Source organism: Amblyraja radiata, chromosome 9, assembly GCF_010909765.2.
Source record: "Amblyraja radiata isolate CabotCenter1 chromosome 9, sAmbRad1.1.pri, whole genome shotgun sequence".
NCBI classification, from domain to species: domain Eukaryota; kingdom Metazoa; phylum Chordata; class Chondrichthyes; order Rajiformes; family Rajidae; genus Amblyraja; species Amblyraja radiata.
The window spans coordinates 23959812-23985055 of NC_045964.1; the positions used below are offsets into that span (position 1 = coordinate 23959812).

Genomic DNA, 25244 nt, shown 5'->3' on the forward strand with positions numbered 1-25244 from the left:
ACAGGGCTCTCACAACTTTTATTCACTGTTGCCAGCCGGGTAACATAGAAACATAGAAAATAGGTGCAGGAGTAGGCCATTCGGCCCTTCGAGCCTGCACCGCCATTCAATATGATCATGGCTGATCATCCAACTCAGTATCCTGTACCTGCCTTCTCTCCATACCCCCTGATCCCTTTAGCCACAAGGGCCACATCTAACTCCCTCTTAAATATAGCCAATGAACTGGCCTCAACTACCTTCTGTGGCAGAGAGTTCCAGAGATTCATCTCGGTCCCAAAAAACTTATCCTTAAACTGTGACCCCTTGTTCTGAACTTCCCCAACATCGGGAACAATCTTCCTGCATCTAGCCTGTCCAACCCCTTAAGAATTTTGTAAGTTTCTATAAGATCCCCCCTCAATCTTCTAAATTCTAGTGAGTACAAGCCGAGTCTATCCAGTCTTTCTTCATATGAAAGTCCTGACATCCCAGGAATCAGTCTGGTGAACCTTCTCTGCACTCTCTCTATGCAAACTAGGCAGCTTTTTACATTGCCAAATAACAGTTTAGGTGGTCATTTAAGACAGCTGCATGACGTCTGCGATAATGTGCTCGGACGAAGTGCGTAGTTACCAGTCGGAATTACGCTCAATGAAGCAGTCACATATTATTTCTGCTTCAAATAAAGTCACAAACTAAACATATTCACCAATCAAGAGGAGGTGGGTGGCACTGGTAAATTGACAACGTTGGCTGTATCCAGTTGAAAAGCCCGCTGCCTCTGGGGGTTTGAAGAGACCATTGGAAGAGAGATCTGCCTCTGGGACATCTCGTGACCAACAGTTTAATTCCCATGCAGAATATTGGGAGTTTGAGTCCAACCCCTGAGCCCCTGTGTCACATTTAGCTCAGAGATACAGTGCCCTTCGGCCCACCGAGTCCACACCGACCAGCGATCCCCCGCACACTATCCCACACATGTTAAGGACAATTTATAAATACCAAGCCTATCAACTTAGAGTTAGGGTTAGGGTTACCTCAGGGGGGGGTTGGAGAAGGGAGGGAGAGGGGGAGAAGGGGATGTGAGAGGAGTGGGGGGGAGTGGAGAAGGGGAAGAAGAGTGGAGCGGGGAGAAGGGAGGAAGAGGGGGGAAGGGAAGAAGCGGCTCACGCGCTCGACACTGCTGCAAATTGTTCTGTTGCTGTTGTTCCCTTAAAGGGCCTGTTCCACTTTGTGATTTTTTTGATGACTGCGGAGCATCAGTGACTGATGCCCATTAAAACCGTCACTAATGCACTGGAGTTGCCGAAAAAATATCGCAAAGTGGGACAGGCCCTTTAAGGGAACTACAGCAACAGAACAATTTGCAGCGGTGTCGAGCGCCAATCCGCTGCCCGAGCCACTGGTTCACAAACAAGCAGCAACTCCGCAGGGCAAGGCAGGGAACAAGGATAAGGCAGGAGCTCTCTGAGAAACAACAGCACAGTTTGCATCAGGCCGACTGCTGTCCACATCCGTCAAGCTTTCCTTCGCTTGCCAAGCTGGGCAAAATGACACGGCTTTTAGGTTGCCCGGCGGGGCTTTAGGTGGCCATTGGCACCCGGGCAACCGTTAATTTCGAGCCCTGTGGTATTGAGAGCCAAGAGTCCGTGTATTGGGAACACACACAGACTCTGCATAAGCAATGGACTTCCTCATAATCTACCCACCTGACAGCAAAACACTCCCCACCTTGCATTTCTCACATTGGCCTCATAAGTCTCCTGTAGACTGCAAGACAATTGTGGAAGCAAGTCATCGTCAATCCCACAGGGCCTCTTAAGAAAAGATTCTACAACCAAAGAAAGGTTGTAACTCTTTGATGGCAAACATTCAAACTTCTAAAAGGGGAGAAATGTTGGTAGTTTGGGAAGAGCTTGCAAGGTTTTGGTTTCAGAACAACGACTCAAACTGTTTCTTCATTTCAACACTATTTTGCCAGTTATAGATACGTCAGAATGATGTGATGCAGCCATAATAGACAAATTTGTTTCAGTTTAAAGATACAGCGTGGAAACAGGCCCTTTGGACCACCGAGTCTTCGCTGACCAACTATCACCTGTACACTAGTTCTATGTTATCCCAGTTTCATGTCCTGCACGCTAGGAGCAATTCACAGAAGCCAATTAACCTGTACGTCTTTGGGATGTGGGAGGCATCCGGTGCACCCGGAGAAAACCCACGTGGTAACAGGGAGAACATATAAACTCCTTACAGATAACACCCATAGTCTGTATCAAAACCTCTGGCACTGTAAGACAGCAACTCGACTGCTGTACCACTGTGCCAAGAGCGGAACTCGCTATCAAAACATGGAGGGGACGGGGGACACAATTTTTTGGCGGCCACGCGCGCATGCGCGCACACACACACGCACGCGAGGCTTCGGAGGCTCAATCCAACGCTAAAAGCGGAGATTTTAAAATTGGGATCACAAAAACTTGGGGGGAATGTCCCCCACCTCTCAAAACATGGGGGGGACGTGTCCCCTCTGCCCCCCCCCCCCCCGGGTTTTCCGTCCCTGCATTGTGCCACTCATTTTCCTTTGGAATTATCTCTTCAATTTTGGTTTTCTTATTGACATAAGTTTAAACTGATAATTGCCGTACAATGCATTAGCAAGAATGCGCTGATGGACACTCCAGAGAAAGGTTAAAACTAAGCTGTTATCCCAGTGGGCTTCCTGCAATTTAATTCTCATTTGACAACCTTGAACCATTTGAACAACTTCAAATTTTGCACTAAGGACTGGGCTTTTGCTTTATTAGCACTATATTGGGGTTTTTTAATTGAACTTTTTAATGTTTTTTTTATTATGTTATTTACTAAGTACTATGTTTACAAACCTGTTGTGCTGCTGAAAGTAAAAATGTCATTATTCTGTGTTTATACATATGACAATTAAAATGACAGTGATGTAACGAGGCTTGAAAAGGCACTGGTCAGACCACATGTGGAATATTTTGTGCAGTTTTGGGCCCCATATCTGAGGAAAAATGTACTGGAGATGGATAGGGGCCAGAGGAGGTTTGCAAGTGAGTTAACATTTGATGAGTGTTTTTTTCTTCTCGCTGGAGTTTAGAAAAATGAAGGGGAACCTCATTGAAAGTTACTGAATAGCGAAAGGCCTGGATAGAGAGGATGTGGAGAGGATGTTTCTACGAGTGGATGAGTCCAGGACCAGAGGCCAGAGCCTCAGAATAAAAGGATGTACCTTTAGAAAGGAGATGAGGAGGAATTTCTTTAGTCAGAAAGCGGTGAATCTGTGGAATTCATTGTGACAGAAGGCTGTGGAGGACAATTCATTGGATATTTTTAAGGTGGAGATTGATTGATTCCTGATTAGTACAGGTGTCAGGGGTAACGGGGAGAATGCAGGAGAATGGGGTTGAGGGTGAGAGGGAGAGACAGATCAGCCATGATTGAATGGTGGAGAAGACTTGATGGGCCGAATGACCTAATTCATAACTTATGAACTTAGAAACTTATGAAAAACACTGTTGAACTTTGACTCAAGACTACTCTTATTTCAAATAATCTCCACTTCCAGGAAGAATACTGCCAGCGCTTTCTTCTCTTCTCTCAATTCTTGAAATGCTGATTCTGCAGCTGAGAGCCAAGTGAATCGAAGCTGGTGATCATTCGTGGTTTAAAGAAATGCAACCACCGCTCATGTCTGTGCAAATTTTATTTTTCAGGTGAGGCCAATGATAAGAATGTCCAGGTGGTGGAACTCCCCATAGTTGACAGCCTACACCCTCGTCCACCATACCTTCCCTTGGCTGTTCCTGAAGACCTCGTAGGTCGATTAACCCACTTGCATGGAGACCCCTCAGTCTGGTGGGTCTCCCAGTTTGTCAAATATTTAATACGCCCACAATCATGGTTGGAGAAGGAAATTGAAGATGCAACCAGAAAACTTGGCTTCAAGCATCCGATTATTGGGTAGGAATGTTTTTTTTTGGCTGAATGCATTACTATTCTCCAGCAAGTTCTTGTAAAACTGCCATAACCCAATGTAAAATTATAAATGCAACATTTTGCAACACCAAGGGTTCATTAGATCATGCCTGAGCCTATCATCATGGCATAGTCTTCTAAGGCAGGTACTATCACACATTTTACCAAACATTTAGACAGGTCCATGAATGAGACAGGTTTAAAGGGATTTGGACCAAACAGAGGCAGGTGGGACTAGTGTAGATGGGACATGTTGCTCTGTGTGGGTAAGTTGGGCCGAAGGGCCAGTTTCCACACTGTACGATTCTATGGCTCTGTAAGTCTGTGCAGACGACATTGATTCAGTATTTAGAGCTCTCTGCTTCTGTCCGCTCTTAAAATGCTCCATAAAATACTCCGACTCTGACAACCTTTGGCCAATACTCCTATCTATCCTTGCATTGTTCAAATCATTACATTCCCCGTGCTTTTGTTGAAGAATTATTGGAATTAGTTTTACATTCTAGTCACCCTAATATTTTTATTTCACACTTCCTTACAACGTAGAGAAAGGCCAGTCAATCCACAGATTTCATGAAGTCTCTCAGAGAAATTCCATCAATCCCACTCCTCAGTTTATTATCCTGTAACTTATTCTCCCACTTTGGCTTTTTAATACTTCTCTCCACCCACCTACACTTAGCTAATTTTAAGTAACTATTGAACTCTTTTATATTGGAGCAAATCAGAGTACTCGGGGAAAACCCCATGCAGTCATAAGGTGAACCTCCAAGTTTTTGTGTACCTTGAGTGTAGTGACTGTTGGCAGACCAATTTCCCTCCGGGGATGAATACATTTTTATCGTATCGTGTCGACACAGTGGTGCAGCGGTAGAGATGCTGCCTTACAGCACCAGAGTCCCGGGTTCGATCGTGACTACGGGTGCTGTCTTTGTTGCATTTGTACGTTCTTCCTGTGACTGGGTGGATGCTCCGGTTTCCTCAAATACACCAAAGACATGCAGGTTAATTGGCTTCTGTAAATTGTAAATTGTCCCTAGTGTGTGGGACAGTGCTATTGTACGGGTGATTGTTAGTCGGTGTAGACTCAGTGGGACGAAAGATCTGTTCCACATTGTATCTCTGTACTCTTAGAGTCTAAAGATTAAATCCAAACAGGAAGCCCCCGAGATTAGAACTAAATGCAAGCCCAGGATGCTGTGAGGTGGCAGTTCTACCTACAGAACCAGAAGCATGGCACAGTGGCACAGCAGTAGTGTTGCTAGCTCACAGCGCTAGAGACCCGGGTTCGATCCTGACAACCGCCACTGTCTGTATGGAGTGGCTCCATTCTCCCTGTGACCGCATGGGTTTTCTCCGGGTGCTCCAGTTTCCCAAAGACATGCAGGTTTGTAGGTTAATTAGCTTCTGTAAAACTGCTGCTAGTGTGTAGCATGCGAATGTGGGATAGCATAGAAATTAGTATATGGGTGATCATTGATCAGTGTGGGCTAGGTGGGCAAAGGGCTTGTTTCCATACTGTATCTTTTAACTCAAAACTAAGCCACTGCATTACCCAATTTAAAGGCTGCGATGAGTCGTTTACATTTATTTTAACAGTTTTTAAAAAGCGTTGACCTTGAATTTAAATAAAAATTTGATTTTATTATTTTTAAGACTTGAAATCATTGGATTTTTAAATTTATGATTCAATATGTGAGTGTGTTTTTATTATTTGTACTCATACGTTATCAAGTATAATGAATATTATCAAGTATATCAGGTTAAATGATTAAAATATAAGGCAACATTAATGACAAGTTTTGGTAAAGACGTGTTGCTGTTGGAATATTAATTGTCGGTTTAACGAGTATTAAGATCACTTGCTCACAAATAGTGTTGGATTGTGAATATTTCAGACTAACAAATGTTAGATTAATGAGATTTGACAGTGCTTTCAGTTGTTATAAAAACTTAATTCCAGAGAAGAATTGACTCAGCATCCATGAAGATTTAGTCTATTCCTCTGTTCTTTTCATGGTGTACCTGGGATCCGTGCAAGATCGGTGCCTGATGGGTGGGTGGGAGGTTGGAGTTGTTGCTTATACGATACGATAATACTTTATTGTCAGAGCAAGTCTGAAATTTGTTTTGCATCACAGAAGGTACATGGAGAGAAAAAATTGAGAGAATGGAGAAGATCCCTCAAAGTACACGGGGTGGGAAATAGATGTGAAACAGTGTGGTTACGGAAGACAGTGAGTAATAATAATATACCCAGAATAGTGGCAGAGAAATGGAGGGAGTGGAGGGAGGAGTTGGAGAAAGGCCAGTTGCTGGTGAGGGAGAAGTGAAACATTGGTTAAGATTTACATTCCAATGGGAGACTCTGGGGTGGCACGGTGGCGCAGCGTTAGAGTTGCTGCCTTACAGCGCCAGAGACCCGGGTTTGATCCTGACAACCGGCGCTGTCTGTATGGAGTGGGTACGTTCTTCCTGTGACCGCTTGGATTTTCTCCGGGTGCTCCAGTTTATTCCCACACTCCAAAGACGTGCATGATTGCAGGTTAATTGGCTTTGGTGAAATTGTAAACTGTCCCTAGTGCTAGTGTGTGGCACGGACTCAGTGGGCTGAAGGGCCTTTTTCCACACTGTACCTCTAAACTAAACAGAGCCAACAGAATCATTACAATGCAAAGGACGATGTACCTGCATTAAACTTTGTTTAGACCACACTTACAATACAATACAATCAATACAATTAGTTTTATTCGTCACTTGCACATAAAGTGCAAGTGAAATGAATTTGCCAGCAGCGGTACAATGATAAAGAACACACAAAAACACGATAAAAATGTAACACAAACATCCACCACAGCATTCATCACTGTGGTGGAAGGCACAACATTTGGCCAGTCCTCCTCCATTTTCCCCCGTGGTCGGGACCTCAACTCTCCGCAGCCGCTGCTGCGGACATCCAGATGAGTGAAAGTCAAGGTAAGTCCTGAAACGGTGCCTCCCCACCGGAGACCGCGGCTTCAGGTTGGTGTAGGCCGCAGGCCGGCGGTCGAAGATTTAAAGTTCCCGCCGCGCCGCAGCCAGAAGCACCGCAGACTGCAGGGCCGGTGGTCGAAGCTCCACTCCAGGGATCCTCGGCGAGGGACCCCGCTCCTGATGGTAAGTAAGTCCCTGCCGCGACCGCGGTAGAAGTAGGCAGTTGGAGCTTCTTCTTCTCCCGGGTCCTCAACGAGGGATCCCAGGCTGCGGACGCCGCGTCAGCGGATGGAGCCCTACAGACCGCGGCTTCAGGCTGCCGCGGGCCAGCGAACGGAGCGCTCCCCTCCGGCGAGCGCCCGGCGAGAGCTCGCCCACTCCCCACCGAGAGTCGGCGCTGCGCTGCGCCAGCGGCTGAAGCCCCAGGCGCGTATCCGGGAAAGATCTCCGCACCGACCCTCAATGTTAGGCCACGGGGGAGGCGACATGGAAAAAGTTGCCTCTCCGTGGAGGAGGCGACCAAAGCAGCTTCCCCCTTACCCCCCCACACCACCCCCCACACAAAACACACAAAGAAACATTAAAAACATACATTAAAACATGGAGCATTGCGTGCAGTTCTGAATATCTAAAGTCTAAATCCATAATTTGTCTGTTGGGAAATATTTGCTGTATGTCCCAAAGGATGTTCATCATGTTACCTATTCAGCATTTGTAAAATCTTAAAGTGCAAGCTGTGCAGATTGTACAGTTGGTGAAAGCATTTGACTGAACTGAACTGGGGCAATGCTGATGCTCTCATCTCTCCATTCTCACCAGTGTTCACGTGCGACGTACAGACAAAGTGGGAACTGAAGCAGCTTACCACACCATTGAGGAATACATGGCACATGTAGAGGAGCACTACAAGTTCCTTGCTCGCAAGGTGGAGATCGACAAAAAACGGGTTTACCTTGCTACGGATGACCCCAACTTACTTCAGGAAGCTAAGTCAAAGTAAGTAGCCTTGGCGTTATTTATATTGTAAGGTGATTTCTGGAAAAGTTAGAAGCCTGAATGAGGTGAGAGTTGGAGGTGGAGTGGGTGTGAAATGGAAAGGAAGGGGAAGAGAGGAAATAATGCTTTTGTAATGGCCACCTTTGGCATTGTAAAACTTAATGCACCAATGAGGTTCACGGAAAGCATGCACACTGAGTAATAGTATCTTATTCTACATATCTGCCAAAAATAATCGGGTTGCTAGAAAATTAGTTCTGGATGACGACAGTGATTTCACTAATGGACGCCAAGCATTCCTCATTGTATCTGACAGAAACTAAAAATCTAATTTTTTTTTTGCTTTTATCCTTGGCTTATGACTGCAATAATGTTGAAAAGCAATGAGCCAAATCAAGATGCTTGGCAGCTGGCAGTTCTGCAGGGAACCAATGGTTGTCAGCTGATTGCAGCTTATATTTGATTGCTTCACGTGCTCGGCCCAAAGCTGTAGTCTGAAAAAACATAGAGGCTAAATACTCACGCACCTCTCCCCCACGCTCCTCCACTGATCCCACCAATGAACCTCAGAGTGCATCGCTTTCCGTGAACTCCCGCGAATCATAGAGTCTTATAGTGTGGAAACAGGCCCTTTGGCCCAACTTGCTCACACTGACCAACATGTCCCATCTGAAGAAGGGACTCCAAGTTCAAGTGAGTTTATTGTCATGTGCCCCTGATAGGACAATGAAATTCTTGCTTTGCTTCAGCACAACAGAACATAGTAGGCATTGAGTACAAAACACATGAATAAATAAACTGATGAAGTGCAAACAACAGATAATGGGTTATTAATGTTCAGAGTTTTGTCTGAGCCAGGTTTAATAGCCTGATGGCTGTGGGGAAGTAGCTATTCCTGAACCTGGTCAGGACCCAAATTCAACCTAAAATGTCACCCATTCCTTCTTTCCAGAGATGCTGCCTGTACCGCTGAGTTACTCCAGCATTTGTTGTTTATTTCCCATCTAGATTAGTCCTACATGCCTGCGTTTGCACCATATCCCGCTAAACGGCCTATCCATGTACATGTCTAATTGTTTCTTAAACGGTGTGATAGTCTCTACCTCAAATACCTCCTCTGGCAGCTCGTTCCATACACCCACCACCTTCAGATTCCTATTACATCTTTTCCCATTCACCTTAAACTTATGTCCCTTTGGTAAGTGTTACCACACCTAGACTGGCCAGTACTGAGGCATTATTTTCTTACATAAGACCATGAGACATAGGAGCAGAATTAGGCCTTTCTGCCCATCAAGTCTACTCCACCATTCAATCATGGCTGATTTAATTTTCCTTTCAACCCCATTATCCTGCCTTGTCCCCATAACCTATGATACTCTTACTGATCAAGAACCTATCAATTCCCACTTTAAAAATGACTTGGCCTCTACAACCAAGGTTCTTTAACATCCTCATCTCCTTTCTAAAGGTACATTATTTTATTCTGTGGCTGTGCCCTCTGGTCCTAGACTCTCACACTACTGGAAACATCCTCTGCATACTCTATGTAGCCTTTCATTATTCAGTTGGTTTCACGGAGATCCTCCCCATCCCTCTAAACTCCAGCGAGTGCAGTTCTCCGTTTTCCTCCATTGTACATTGCATCCCTTCCTCAGATTTTCACCAGGGACGGCCATGTAAAGAAAGCAACCTATTTGGGGTAAGAGCTAGCAAGGCCTTGGGAAGGACAAGGTTAGAAACATAGAAACATAGAAAATAGGTGCAGCAGTAGGCCATTCGGCCCTTCGAGCCTGCACCGCCATTCAATATGATCATGGCTGATCATCCAACTCAGTACCCTGTACCTGCCTTCTCTCCATACCCCCTGATCCCTTTAGCCACAAGGGCCACATCTAACTCCCTCCTAAATATAGCCAACGAACTGGCCTCAACTACCTTCTGCGGCAGAGAATTCCAGAGATTCACCACTCTCTGTGTGAAAAATGTTTTCCTCATCTCGGTCCTAAAAGATTTACCCCTTATCCTTAAACTGTGACCCCTTGTTCTGGACTTCTCCAACATCGGAAACAAACTTCCTGCATCTAGCCTGTCGAACCCCTTAAGAATTTTGTACGTTTCTATAAGATCCCCCCTCAATCTTCTAAATTCTAGCGAGTACAAACCGAGTCTATCCAGTCTTTCTTCATATGAAAGTCCTGACATCCCAGGAATCAGTCTGGTGAACCTTCTCTGTACTCCCTCTATGGCAAGAATGCCTTTCCTCAGATTAGGAGACCAAAACTGTACGCAATACTCCAGGTGTGGTCTCACCAAGACCCTGTACAACTGCAGTAGAACCTCCTTGCTCCTATACTCAAATCTTTTTGCTATGAATGCTAACATACCATTCGCCTTCTTCACTGCCTGCTGCACCTGCATGCCTACTTTTAATGACTGGTGTACCATGACACCCAGGTCTCGTTGCATCTCCCCCTTTCCTAATCGGCCACCATTCAGATAATAGTCTACTTTCCTGTTTTTGCCACCAAAGTGGATAACCTCACATTTATCCACATTATACTGCATCTGCCATGCATTTGCTCACTCACCCAGCCTATCCAAGTCACCTTGCAGCCTCCTAGTATCCTCCTCACAGCTAACATTGCCCCCGAGCTTCGTGTCATCCGCAAACTTGGAGATGTTGCATTCAATTCCCTCGTCCAAATCATTAATATATATCGTAAATAGCTGGAGTCCCAGCACTGAGCCTTGCGGTACCCCACTAGTCACTGCCTGCCATTGTGAAAAGGACCCGTTTACTCCTACTCTTTGCTTCCTGTCTGCCAGCCAGTTCTCTATCCACATCAATACTGAACCCCTAATACCGTGTGCTTTAGGTTTGTATACTAATCTCTTATGTGGGACCTTGTCGAAAGCCTTCTGAAAGTCCAGATATAACACATCCACTGGTTCTCCCTTATCCACTCTACTAGTTACATTCTCGACAAATTCTATAAGATTCGTCAGACATGATTTACCTTTCATAAATTCATGCTGACTTTGTCCAATGATTTCACCACTTTCCAAATGTGCTGCTATCCCATCTTTAATAACTGATTCTAGCAGTTTCCCCACTACCAACGTTAGACTAACTGGTCTGTAATTCCCCATTTTCTCTCTCCCTATCCTCCAAGGGACCTACATTTGTTTTAACTAATCTTTTTCTCTTCACATATCTATAAAAGCTTTTGCAGTCAGTTTTTATGTTCCCTGCCAGTTTTCTTTCATAATCTATTTTCCCTTTCCTAATTAAGCCCTTTGTCCTCCTCTGCTGGACTCTGAAATTCTCCCAGTCCTCTGGTAGGCTGCTTTTTCTGGCTAATTTGTACGCTTCATCTTTTGTTTTGATACTATCCCTGATTTCCCTTGTTATCCACGGATGCACTACCTTCCCTGATTTATTTTTTTGCCAAACTGGAATGAACAATTGTTGTAGTTCATCCATGCAGTCTTTAAATGCCTTCCATTGCATATCCACCGTCAACCCTTTAAGAATCAATTGCCAGTCTATCTTGGCCAATTCATGTCTCATACCCTCAAAGTTACCTTTCTTTAAGTTCAGGACCCTTGTTTCTGACTTAACAATGTCACTCTCCATCCTAATGGAGAACTCAACCATATTATGGTCACTCTTGCCCAAGGGGGCACGCACAACAAGACGGCTAACTAACCCTTCCTCATTACTCAATACCCAGTCTAGAATAGCCTGCTCTCTCGTTGGTTCCTCTACATGTTGGTTTAGAAACCTATCCCGCATACATTCCAAGAAATCCTCTTCTTCAGCACCCCTGCCAATTTGATTCACCCAATCTATATGTAGATTGAAGTTGAAGGTTGAAGCTATAGCCTTGGGATTTGGTGCTGGAGTGGCAAAAGGTAGATAGTCAGAGTCTTTTTTCCCAGGGTGGAAATGTCAAATACTTGAGGGCATAGTTTTCAGGTGATGGGGCAAGTTTAAAAGCCAGTTTTGTAAGTAGAGGATAGTAGGTGCCAGAACATAATACCAGGAGGAAGTACTGGAAGCAGATAAGATTGCACTATTTTAGAGGCACGTGAACAGGCAAAGTAATGAAATGATATTGATCATGTGCAGGCAGGTGCAATTAGTTTAAATTGGGACCATGGTCAGCACCGACATCCTGGGTCAAAGGGTCTGTTCCTGTGCTGCACTGTTCTATGTTCTTTGATGTTTTGGCATCTGAAGAAGGTATGGCTCTTGACTTTGCAAGAGATTACTTTACCTTCAATTGACAAAGATCAGCCGCCAATATCCACTCTCTGAACAGTGACAAACTGACCTCAATGTAGAGCCATAGATTCATACAGTGTGGAAATAGGCACTTCAGCCCAACTTACCCACACCGACCAGCATGTCGCATATACACTAGTGCCACCTGCCTTTGTATTCCTACATTTATTTTTAATTTTATTTCTTTGGAATTTTTTTGTTTATGAAGATGTCAGGAGAGGAAAATATTCTCTGCAATATTTGTTTGAATAATATGCTCGCATAGTTATATGATTTGATATAAAAGAAAACTTGCTGCACATTTTTTCTAACAATTACACATCAGCCTAAAATATTACCAACTCCTGCAGTGTAGGATTCAATTTTCTGCTAGTTCTTTCTTTAGGCTATCAAAGTGGTGTCAAATTAGTGAATACTGAACAGTAGACCATGGATAATAAAACTTGGCAGATGCATTGTTTCTGTAACTATTACCATGGGTGATGAAGAAACTTAATTCTTAACAGGCGTCAACCTTGAGAATGCAAAGTACAATGCTATTGTATATTTCCACAGGATCTACCACATAATTTGAAGTTATTGATATTTTTCCTCAAAATAAGTATTCTCACTTGTTACATAAAATCCTATTGAGGTTATTATTTATAATAGAAAAAAGATTGCCATCATGTGGTGCTTTAACATCTAAGTTGGAAAATGGACCTGCAAGCAATTAACTAGTTTTAAAGTGCAATTTCTAAATGGCTCAGGCAGCTCACAAACATGGCTTACCAAATAGAGGGCACACATTTGGTTCTAATGAGTCATTCTATGCATCAGCTCTTGATTAGTAACGGATGAAATTGGAGCAAATTTAGACTTTAGAGATACAGCGTGGAAGCATACCCTTTGGCCCACCAAGTCCATGCTGACCATTGATCGTCCAGTACACTAGCACAATCCTACACACTGGGGACAATTTACAGATGCCAATTAGCCTACAAACCTGTATGTCTTTGGAGTGTAGGAGGAAACCGGAGCACCCAGTGAAAACCCACGCGGCCACAGGGAGAACGTACAAACTCTGTACAGACAGCACTCGGAGTCAGAATCAAACCCTGGTGCTGTAAGGCAGCAACTATACCACAGTGCCACCCTCTGGGAGTGGGTTGAGAAGATAATTCTATTGTAGAAAGGAAGAAAGCAGATGATATGGGAACAAAACAAATTAAGTCGAGGCACACAGAGAAACAGCTATGGCAAGGGAAAAGAGAATAATGATAAAGAAAAAGAGGCCAATTTCTCATCAGTTTTTGTTCCCCTTTTAGTGTAATAGAATAAGTGATGATGTTTGTTTCCATGTTGTTTCCATACTTAATTCATAATCATAGATCATATAGAAGTTATTTATTATATAGAGAATCTACTTATTCATAAGTCATAAATATTTTGTTAAAGGTTGCAGAATTGATGTTCTAGTTAATCGTTCAATTTTACCACAAAATTGTAATCTCCATATCTTTTTATGATGGGATGTGGGCATAACTATATGTCTTGATTGCACAAACCCACGAGCCCTTAAGGAAGTGGTGGGGAACAACTGCTGCTTTGAACTGCTGCAATCCACAAAGGGCCTATTGGATGTGGTTGAAATATTCAGATACAACGTTAATGAAGGAATGATGATACATTTCCAAGTCAGGATAATATGAAATGTGGAGGAAATCTGCAGGCAGTGGTGTTCCCATTTGCATGATCTGCCTGTCCTCCTTGGTGGTAGAAATGGTAGGTTCACCTGCTGTGTGGCAGTAGCACACCTGAGTAACTTCAGTGCATTTTCAGTTTATTGTCACATGTACAGAGGTACAGTGAAAAGCTTTTGTTGCGTGCTAACCAGTCAGCGGAAATACAATACATGATTACAATTGAGCCATCCACAGAGTATAGATACATGATCACAATCGAGCCATCCACAGTGTACAGATACATGATAAAGTGAATAACATTTAGTGCAAGATAAAGGCAGTAAAGCCCGATCAATGATAGTCTGAGGCTCTCCAATGAGAGATAGTGGTTCAGGACTGCTCTCTAGTTGTGGTAGGATTATTCAGTTGACTAATAACAGCTGGGAATAACCTGTCCCTGAATCTGGAGGTGTGCATTTCTACACTTCTATGCCTTGTGCCCAATGGGAGAGGGGAGAAGATGTAGTGGCCAGGGTGCAACGCATCCTTGTTTTTGCTGGTGGCCTTGCCGAGGTAGCGTGAGGTATAAATTGAGTCAATGGAAGGGAGGTTGGTTTGTATGATGGTCTGGGCTGTGCCCACAACTCTCTGCAATTTGTTGGGGTCTTGGATGGAGCTGTTCCAAAACCATGCTGTGATGCATCCCGATAAAATGCTCCCCAAGGTGCATCTGTCGAAATTGGTGGATAAAGTCCGGTAAAGTCCGATCAAATATAGTCTGAGGGTCTCTTATGAAATAGATAGAAGCTCAGGACTGCTCTCTAGATGTTGGCAAGATGGTTCAGTTGCCTGAAAGCAGCTGGGAGGAAACTGTCCTGCTTGTTAGGAGTGCCCAACCAGCAGATTGCGTTGACAATGGATGGCATTGAGATTCTTGAGTGTTGTTGAAGCTGCACTCATTCAGGCAGGTGCGAGATATTCTATCAAAGCACTGCTGGCTTCAGATGCTTCTTGCTCCATGCATGAAAGAGTCTGCCGTTCCTACATTAGCTTCATAAACAATCTCAGAACCCAGACAACTGAAAAGGAAGCAAGTCTTTCTTGATCCTGAGGTAGTGCGTAATAGAAAAAAGTGAGAGTGAGAGGCTTTGGGGATCCATGAGGTATTTCCAGCTTTAATCTGTTCCTGTAGCTTCAGTTGCTGGATTGTTTATGTTTCAGGTCAGTGGTGCCCCACAAGTAGTGGAAGAAGGGATACTGATGCGCCTATTAAATTCACTCGTTTTGGGAAAGATCATTGCACTTCCATCCCCTCTTTCCCCATCCCCCTTTCTTTCCCCCCTCAGCCCTTCTCCCCTGTGCCCCACCTGGAGTCACACTTATCTCTTCCCCCTCTCCTTCCACTTACATTCCTCCCTCTTGCTTCACAATTCACAACTCTTCATTCCTTTGTCTCTCACCTCCTGTCTCTTCATCTCTGGCCTTTGTCCAACTTGCCGCCTATCACCCCCCCCCCCCCTACCCCTCACCTCACTTGTATCTACCTATTACCTTCCAGGCTTTGTCCTGCCCCATCTCCCTTCCAGCTTTCTCCCCCTCCCACCCCAGCTTCCTCTGCTTAGAATCAGTCTAAAGAAGGGTCTCAATCCGTAATGTCACCTCTTTCTCCTGAGATGCTGCGTGACCCACTGAGTTACTCCAAAACTTTGTGCTTGTTTTTATAAACCAGCATCTGCAGATCATTTTTCAGTTCATTGTGCCTGGCACTTGTATAATATATATTGTCCTTGTCTGAATAATGTCCAAGTCTTATTGGCATGGACATGGCCATGTAGATTTTATGTTCAAAAATACGTATTAATTGTTGGAATATTTCAGCGGTCACCTTCTTCCCCGAGAATCTAAACATAACATTTACACAGTTTATTGAAAACATCAACTCAAGACATGGAATTGCTAAAAAAAAAAGTGTTAATGGCTTAATTTCAAACCATGAGCAAAATGGTGAAACTGAAACATGCAGCCTGATGCTGCAGAAGTAATCGTGGCTGGCTAACTTCACAGAACTTGATTGTGATTTTCATTCAAACTCTCTGCTCTTAATTCCACTCCATCATATTCCTAGACCCTCAGACTATATTCCTAGATGCCAGCAGGATGACATTGTCAATAAGAATTAGAGATTTTCCATCAGATGGCCATCAATTTATAGCATAACCTTTGCTGACTTCAAGTTACACTCCATCTTTGGCATTCTTTTTTATTTAATTAGCTGTACTTTTGTAACCCTGCTCTGCTTTATTATTGGTTTTAGATCCACTGAATCCACTAACACAGTGCTAACAGTGCCTGTAATAAACCACAGGCGAATGTGCACTGGTGCATTTCACAGTGGGATCATATATTGCTTCATTCTGCCTTACACCTGTGGCCTTTAACGTTTTGGTGCATCAATGAATTGCTGTTTCTTTAAGGTTGTTAAGCTGCTCTGAAAGCACTCTTGGCAGTTGATTTTGATAAAAACTGAGGAAGAAGGATCAGCAGATGTCAGACCACGTGCCATGGCTGCTGAGCTGAGCAAGCAGCTCCGTGATTGCAGTTACACCATGGGGGAAGCTGAGATAAATTAGGAAGGAAAGGGTAGCTGATGCAGAATAATATAAGGCACACTCTTGCTGATTTGCTTGAAGTACTTTCTTCACTTTGAGGGCGGCAAGGGTGGTGCATCGATAGAGTCGCTGCCTCACAGCACCAGTGACCAGCGTTTGATCCTGACTACTGGTGCTGTCTGTACGGAGTTTGTACTTTCTCCCCATGAACGCATCGGTTTTCTCCGGGTGTTCTAGTATTCCCCCACACTGTAAAAACATAGTTTGTAGTCAAATTGGCTTCGGTAAAAATTGTAAATTGTCTCTGGCGTGTGGGATAGTGCTAGCATATGGGGATCACTGGTCGAAGTGAACTCGGTGGGCCGAAGGGCCTGTTTCCGAGCTGTTTCTCGAGAGTAAAGATTTAGGATTATGGATTGTGTTTGAGGATTGTGAAAACCTGCTTTTCTAATTTGTTTTTCTAACCTGCAGATACCCAGACTATGAATTCATCAGTGATAACTCCATCTCATTTTCAGCTGGACTACATAACCGATACACAGAGAATTCACTGCGAGGTGTCATTCTCGACATCCACTTCCTGTCTCAGGCTGACTTTTTGGTCTGTACGTTCTCATCCCAGGTATGGCAGCTAAATGAAATCTATCTATACATAACTAAAACTCTGATCTTGTCATCTTCCGGTTTGCATGATTTTTCTATTGTGCAAAAATGGTACATGATAGCGCTATGATTTTTTGCCAGCTCACTCACCGTTCTCCTGTGCTGCGAGTGCACCAAGTTTCGTTCCGATCGGTGGCATAATGTAAAAGTTAGCGAGGTTTAAAAATCTTAAAAAACGCGTGTGTGCAGATCGATCTCCTCTCCTGCCAGTCAGCGCTGCGCGGATTAGTCTCTTCTCCTGTCACTCCCCAGGACGGTCTGCCCCTTCCTGCACCATCGGGTCTTTACTGGAGCTGAGGTTGGCCGGTGGAGGTCTCCAACCGCCCACATGCCGTAGTTGCTGGTGCTTCCGGGCCAAGCCGAGGATCCGGGCCGAGCCGAGGATTCGCGCCGATGGCTGATGCTCCTCTGAGGTCTCGAACCAGACACAACTTTCGGAGGGACTGGAAGCGGCCCAGCCCGGCCCGGAGTCGGAGATGTCACCGATGTCACCAAACGAAAAGCGGAGATTCTGATCCTGGTGGAGGGGAACGACCAGTGACCAGCGCCCGCTGTGAGTCCCCATTGCACTGCCAGTTCCAGCCCTCTGGTCCCCCTCACTGGCTCCTGCCTCCCTTCCCCGTGATATCCCCTTCTCCCCCATGGTTGTTCCCCCGTCTTTTTTCCGAGCTCTCTTCCCCCACCCCGCCCACACACCCCCCTTCCCCCCCACAAACCCCGCCATGCCCACACACCCCTCTCCCCACACAACCTCTCCCCACAACCCCCCCGCCCACACACCCACCTCCCCCCACAACCCACCCCACCCACACAACTCCCTCCCCCACAACCCCCCCTGCATACACACCCATCCCCCCACAACCCACCCGCCCACACACACCCATCCCCCCACAACCCCCCTACACACACCCATCCCCCTACAGCCACCCCCCCCACAATGCCCCCGCCCACACACCCCATACCCCCACAACCCCCTGCCCACACACACACCCCGCCCCACACACCCCCTCCCACATACCCCTCCCACACCCTCCACCCACACCTCCCCCCCCCCGCCCCCACAGCCCTCCCCCCCACTCCCCCACAACCCCCCCGCCCACACCCCCCCTCCCCCCACAACCCCCCTGCCCCCCACAACCCCCCTGCCCCCATTTTGTAATGGCCACGGTTTTCGTACAAGCACTTAAATGTGGCCACATTGGCAGGGACGTTTCAAACAAGTACCAATAATAATAATATATAATAATAATAATAATAATAATAATAATAATAATAATAATAATAATAATAATAATAATAATAATAATAATAATAATAATACATATTATTATAGGTGGCTGTTAACATGGTTAGGTCTGATGTTAGAATTTATTTACCCAAGTGAGTTATTTCCGTATGCTTGGGCAGGTCTGCACGATACCAGGAAAATGGAGCACATTTTGACCCAAATGCCAAGTTATCATCATAAATTAACAGTGTGCACTCACCCTGCTTTGAGGAGAAGGGGATCACGTGGTCCTTTGAAAACAATCACACCACTTTTTTTTTTTTGTTTGTCCCTGTTTGGATATCTCATGTTTTTGTGGTGTGCTCATTGTGGATCCTGTATGATCAAGCTATTTTGTCCAATTTTCTGCCTACACTCAAAGATTATATGGATAGAAGAGATGTTATGCTTTGTTGCTTCTGTGCTAAGCATTTTAAAGCTCATTAATATATATGGCAGCAGAGTGGGGCGTGGTAGAGTTTCTGCCTTACAGTGCCAGAGACCCAGGTTCAATCCTGACCGTGGAGTGACACGGTGGCGTTGAGGTAGAGTTGCTGCCTTACAGTGCCAGAGACACGGGTTCAATCCTGACCACGGCCGCTGTCTGTACAGAATTTGTACATTATACCCGTGACTACTTGGGTTTTCTCCGGGTGCTTCGGTTTCCTCCCACACTCCAAAGATGTACAGGTTTGTAGGTTAATTGGCTTTGGGAAAAATTGTAAAATTGTCCCTAGTGTGGTAAGTATGTGGTGATCGCTTGTCGGCATGGACTTGGTGGGCCAAAGGGCCTATTTTCACGCTGTATCTCTATAGTCTTAAGTAAAGTCTATGCGCTAAGTTTTCCTGAAGGTTTTTACCACTGGTGCCTTTATTTAAACTGGCATCTTCATTATGCCTGTCCTGTCAACCAAGAGCTCGTGTGACAGTTAACAGATCGTCTCTGCTATCATTGATGGCAAGGTCACCCTAGGAAATATTTTATGATAGCCATTTAGAAATTGTTAATTATGATTTTACAAATGGCACTCCTGAATTTGTAACTGTGTACGATTAAATCTGGTTACTGTAGTATAACTGACTGTAAGTGAAAATTATTTTACTCCAGAGATCGCCATGCAAAAGTGAAAGGTGGGAGTCATTGCATTTGTTAATCACTGCATTCTACACAGCACTACATTATGCTGTGCTATAAGACAATGAAGTATACAGCCAGTTCTAGAACCAGTGCAGAGAAGATTCACTCAAATGATCAAAACACAAAGTGCCGGAGTAAATCAGTAGGTCTGGCAGCATCCCTGGAGGACATGGACAGGTAGACTGAACTGCCTGACCTGCTGAGTTACTCCAGCACTTTGTGTCTATCTTCGGTAGACACCAGCATCTGCAGTTCCTTTCTGCACAAGTGGTAGGTGGATGTAGGTGAGGTTTGGCAAGTGGGTGGACAATGGCTAGAAATAAAAAGGAAGCAAAAGGGCATAAGATAAGGAGAGGAGTGAAATGGGAAGCCAGAGGCAGGGATGTAGGTGGAAGGGGAAGGAGAAAAGGAGTGGGGCTGCAGTGTGGCGGGATGGTGGGAGAAATGGGCGCACACCCATTCCTGATTCCTGATTCCTGGATATAAGGAAGGGGTAAACAGGAAAGATTGAATAGAAGGAAGAAACTCTGAAGTTTAGAAGGATGAGAAATTATCCCTTTGGAACATACTGGATTTTGATGAGCTCATTCAGGACAGTTGGTGTAGGGATGTTTCGTCCAGTTGGTGAATCTTCTTCTTGCGTATGGCATGCACAGCCTAAAGTTGTAGGACAACTTGTTCGATTTGATCTTATTTGATTGTGCACGCCGGGTTGATTGCATTCGTCGAAACAGGGCGGACCACGTGAAGGTTATAATCTCCCACCCCAGTTGGTGATTCAAGAACCAGGCTGAGACTCAGGATAAGGGGTGAGGGGGGGGTGCATGGCCACCAAAGACTGTGATGCACAAACATTTTCCTCACTGGTGGGGTGTGAAGCTAACTTGGAGAAGTGCAGAGGCAGAATTCGAGGATTTAAATTGGAAGGAGCATCAAGTATTATAGAGATCAGGAAGGAAAATAGAGTTGAGGTCAACAATGAGATTAGCCTTGATCCTGTTGAATGATGGAATAGGCTTAAGGGGCTGTTCAGCCCACATCTCTGGTTTATTATGTCACAGGTGCTCCTATTCTGGATGGTTTCTGGAGGTGGTTGACACTTAAGCACTCTGATTATATTTATAGGCAATGAATGATGTTCTTGTTTGAGGATAAAACTTAAGCGGATGTTCAATTATCCAAGAATTGAGAAAGCAGGATTGTTAGTATTCACTGTTTTATTCCAAGAACATTGACTAACTGTGGAAAATCTTGAAAGAGCTAAGATATACTTAACATCATAAAGCATGCTTATGTTCTGCTCTTTTTGGTTGTTTTAGGCTTTTTTAGTGTGAATAGGCTGTGTGTAGTCTATCAAATTCATGTTACTGATATTATCATCTTATTGAGAATGAGAATGAGAGTATAACTTGATTCCTCTGGCAAGCAGAATAATTGCCAGACCCATAAACTCTGAAAGGCGAGGAAATCAAATAGAATAGGTTTTTGATAATAAAGTCAGCACTGAGTTGTCAGATGTTACCATCTGACTATTGAATATGGTACACAAGGGAAACCAAAATTATAATCGTGGACCCAAATTTATAATAGATGCTTTAGGAAAAGTATTCAGAGCTGCGTTTAAGTTATTTAACAGTGTCTTGATGCTGATAATTTATTCATAGTCCATGCACTTACAAGCAACACAAGTCTTTTGATGACTTTGTGAAGAGAAGAACTGCAATAGTCTATAATCACATTTGAAGTCACTTAAATTACAAATTTAAAGCAGGCGATTAAATGAAATTCAGGAAAAATGAGCGAATGAATAAAGACTCGAAGGGTAGTGCTGCAGAATAGTTATTTACAGCCAGTAACACTGCGCTTCAACTCATTGGAGCCATGAAGTTTGCTGCTCTTCAAGATACTTTCATGCCAATTCTCATTTGAAGAAATCTTCAGAAGTGTACATTTAATTCTTTAAAGGTACTGCAATCTTAAGGGATGGAAATATGATGCAAATATGCCTGCCATGCCCGAGATAGCGATTGAGTATGAAATCGCTAATAATACATAGAAGAAACTATGTATACCGAAACTTGTGTCGGTGAAGGATGTTTTCAAAAATGTTTGAATTCCCTGCAAGGGAGATGCAAACAATATGTATTGTATCACAGCCTGTGTTGTATTGGAAAGCAAACATGTGAGGAGCAGCTTCACTTCCTCGTGGTTCTCTTTGCCAATTCCTTCCCTTTCATCTCATTATTGAAGAAGAACATTTGAAAGGTGGTGGGGAGACGGCACAGGAGTAGGAATGATTGGTGAGCTCTTCGTAAGAAGCAGCCAGCACGATGGATTTGTTGGCCTCTACCTTGGATGCATCCCGATTTAATGGTACCTGACACTCGGAGATGTCTGGAGTGTACTCCTAGATGATGAATAGTACCAGGTTACAACCACTTCATGCCCTCAACCAGTCTCTACACAATGAACATCAATGGGGTAAGGAGTCCTCTTTTAGCTTTAGCCTTTAGAGATGGAGCATGGAATCAGACCCTTCAGCCCACCGATTCCACGCTGAACATGATCACCCTGTACAATTGCATTGTCCTACACACTAAGAACAATTTACAATTCATAGAAACGAATTAACGTACAAACCAGCACATCTTTAGAATGCGGGAGGAAACCGGAGCACCCAGAGAAAATCCACACGATCTTAGGGAGAATGTACAAACTCTGCACCGATAGCACCTGTAGTCAGGATCGAACCCGGGTCTCCGGTGCTGTAAGGCAGCAACTCTACCGTTGCACCACTGTGCCGCCCATAACCTTGTAAAGGGAAGCTGAAACTGCAGCTGCCCTGAATCCATCATGCCTGGGGCTTATATTTTGTATTTTCCATTTCAGTTTTATTAATTTTAATTAACAGTATTGAAATACATAAAAACACTTCAAGCGATCCATTTAAATAACAAATATCACGAGGAATGTGTGTTGTAGTGTGGTAGAATGCTGCTGACATAGAACATTGCTTTAGGTGATTTAATTTGAATCTTGTTTTGAATAAAGTAAACAAAGAATGACAAAATATTTTGTCTTTCATAATCTCAGGACAAAGTGCTTCGATGTCAAGCCTGAGGACATGTTTAGACAGCTTAATTCAAGCGTAGCTCCAGTCAGTAGGTGCAACAGCAACTTGGAGAGGCGCGAGGATTTTTCCACAAAGTCGCCATTGTCTTTATGAAGTGGCACAGTGAAATGGCACCTTTTAAGGGGGGAAAGATTTAATAAGGACCTGAGGAATAACTTTTATACACAAAGGGTGGTGGGTGTATGGAACGAGCTGCTGGAGGAGGTAGTTGAGGCAGGTTGTGTTGCAATGTTTAAGAAACATTTGGACAGGTAGATGGATAGGACAGGGTTTTAGGGATACGAGTGAAATGTTGGCAGATGGGACTATTGTAGATGGGGCATGTTGGTCGGTGTGGGCAAGTTGGGCCGAAGGGGCCGTTTCTACACTGTGTCTCTCTGTGACTCACCAACCAAGAGACCACCCATCCAGAATGCCGTAGAACTAATACACTTTGTCCATGAAGTTCAAACACTGCATTCTAATCACAGCATAATTATATCAAAAATAACACATTCTATTCTTGGTAATCATAGACTAACGTCACAAAATAAACCGTAGCTATGATTAAATTTGCTATTTCCACACTTCTATTTAAACTGTGGAAGTAAATTGGATGAGGAAGACAGCAAGCTTGCTAATCAAAAATCATTTCATTTGTAAAAAGCAACTTAAGTGGATTTGACAGTCACTTATCATCAGATAAAGTAGTTGGAGTGTTCTGCCAATGAACATTTGAGGATAAATTTGCCTGAATTCAATATGATGAAGATGAGGTTATGACACACATTTATTATTTCACCTTTGAACAAGAATACATATACTTATACAAAAGTATAAAAATGTATCTTTTTTATAAGGATTGGAAATTCTATTTATAATTTATCTTTTTATGAAAGATAGTTGGAATTATTTTAGTGTATTATTGTCACGTGTACCAAGATACAGTGAAAAGCTTTTGTTTGTGTGCTGTTCACTCAAACAAAAGATTGTACATGGTCACAACCAAGCCGTAGAGACATAGAAACAGACATGGCGGTCTAACTTGCCCACACAGACCAAAATGTCCCATCTGCACTCGTCCCACTTGCCTTTTTTTGGGCCTATATCCCTCTAAACCTGTCCTATTCATGTACCTGTCTAAATGTTTCTTAAACGTTGCAATAGTACCTGCCTCAACTACCTCCTCCTGCAGCTCATTCCATAAAGCCACCGGCCTTTGTGTGAAAAAGTTTCCTATTATATCTTTCTTCCCTCACCTTAAACCTGTGTCCTCTGGTTCTGCTCTGGGCAAGAGACTCTGTGCGTCTATCCGATTTATTCCTCTCATGATTTTGTACGCGTTTATAAGCCATCCACAGGGCACAGATAAAGGGTGCAGCATTTAATGCAAGATAAAGTCTGTTAAAGTCCAATTAAAGATAATTCATTGGTCTCCAATGAGGTAGATTGGAGGTCAGAAAGGCACTCTAGCTGATGAGAGACTGTTCAGTTGCCTGATTGTAGCTGGGAAGAAACTGTCCAAGTAGAAAATGTATGAAATATTTGATTAGATGTCAACAGTAAAAAAGGAAGTGTGAAGTGTTTAACATATTTGAAAGTGGAAATACTGCCAGGCCAATTGAAGAATGCCACACATTGGTAAAATAAGTAAGGAAAAAAAATTGGTGATGCCTTGACCATAATGTTTCCATCCCTGTCTGCGGTAGTAGTGCTAGAACATTGGGCACTTGCTTAAGTTGTACTGTTTTAAACGGGAGGAAGCGAACACCACATAAATACTGACCAATTAGTTTGACTTCTGTGCTTGGCAAATCAATGAAATCAATTCTGAAGCACAGTATAAACCTTCATTAAAAAAGATGCAGATTAATCAAGAAGAGTCAGTGTGAATATGTCAAAGGAAGGTCATGTTTGACTAACAATTATGTTTTTGAAGAGTTCAGCGGGAAGCTTAATAAGGGAACTGCATTTGCGGTAGTCTGTACTGACATGAATGATTAAGTGCCTGTATCAACATCCTGCATGACAATATGTTCAACAAAGGTGAATTTGCAGGGGATCCAAGAAAAGGACTTGGAAAAGAGTTTGAAAAGCAACTTCAGGGCGGGTATGAATCAGAGGGTAATAGTCTTAGGACTTGTTACCAGTGAGATCTCCAAGGTTCAGTGCTCAGTTCCTTGATTGTGTTGTGCACAATATTGATTTGAACCTAAACACAGGGTCATGATAAAGATGTTTGCAGATGTACAGAAATGAGCTGTGACTATCGGGGAGGAATAAAGCTTTCAACTAAGAGTTTTGCTTGAATGCACAGGATATTACCCAGGGTAGGGGAATCAAGAACCTGAGGACATAGGTTTAAGGTGAGAGGGAGAGGGTTTAAAAGGGACCGGAGGGCAATTTTTTCACTCTGAGTGTGGTAGGTATAGGGAATGAGTTGCCAAAGGAGGTAGTTGAGATGTACACTAACAACATTTAAATTACACTTGAACAGGTACATGGGTAGGAAAGGTTTAGAGCGATATGGACCAAATGCAGGGAAATGGG

General features: G+C 43.8%; 1 protein-coding gene across 5 annotated transcripts in view; it reads left to right on the forward strand.

Annotated features, from left to right (window-relative positions):
* fut8 (fucosyltransferase 8) overlaps window positions 1-25244 on the forward strand; it is a 632584-nt gene that overhangs the window by 592474 nt on the left and 14866 nt on the right. For all 5 annotated transcript variants that reach the window (XM_033026878.1, XM_033026881.1, XM_033026879.1 and 2 more), the window contains 3 exons: window positions 3720-3966; window positions 7774-7950; window positions 16986-17136. In XM_033026878.1, the coding sequence (XP_032882769.1) occupies window positions 3720-3966; window positions 7774-7950; window positions 16986-17136 (575 nt within the window). The remainder of the gene's footprint in view (window positions 1-3719; window positions 3967-7773; window positions 7951-16985; window positions 17137-25244) is intronic.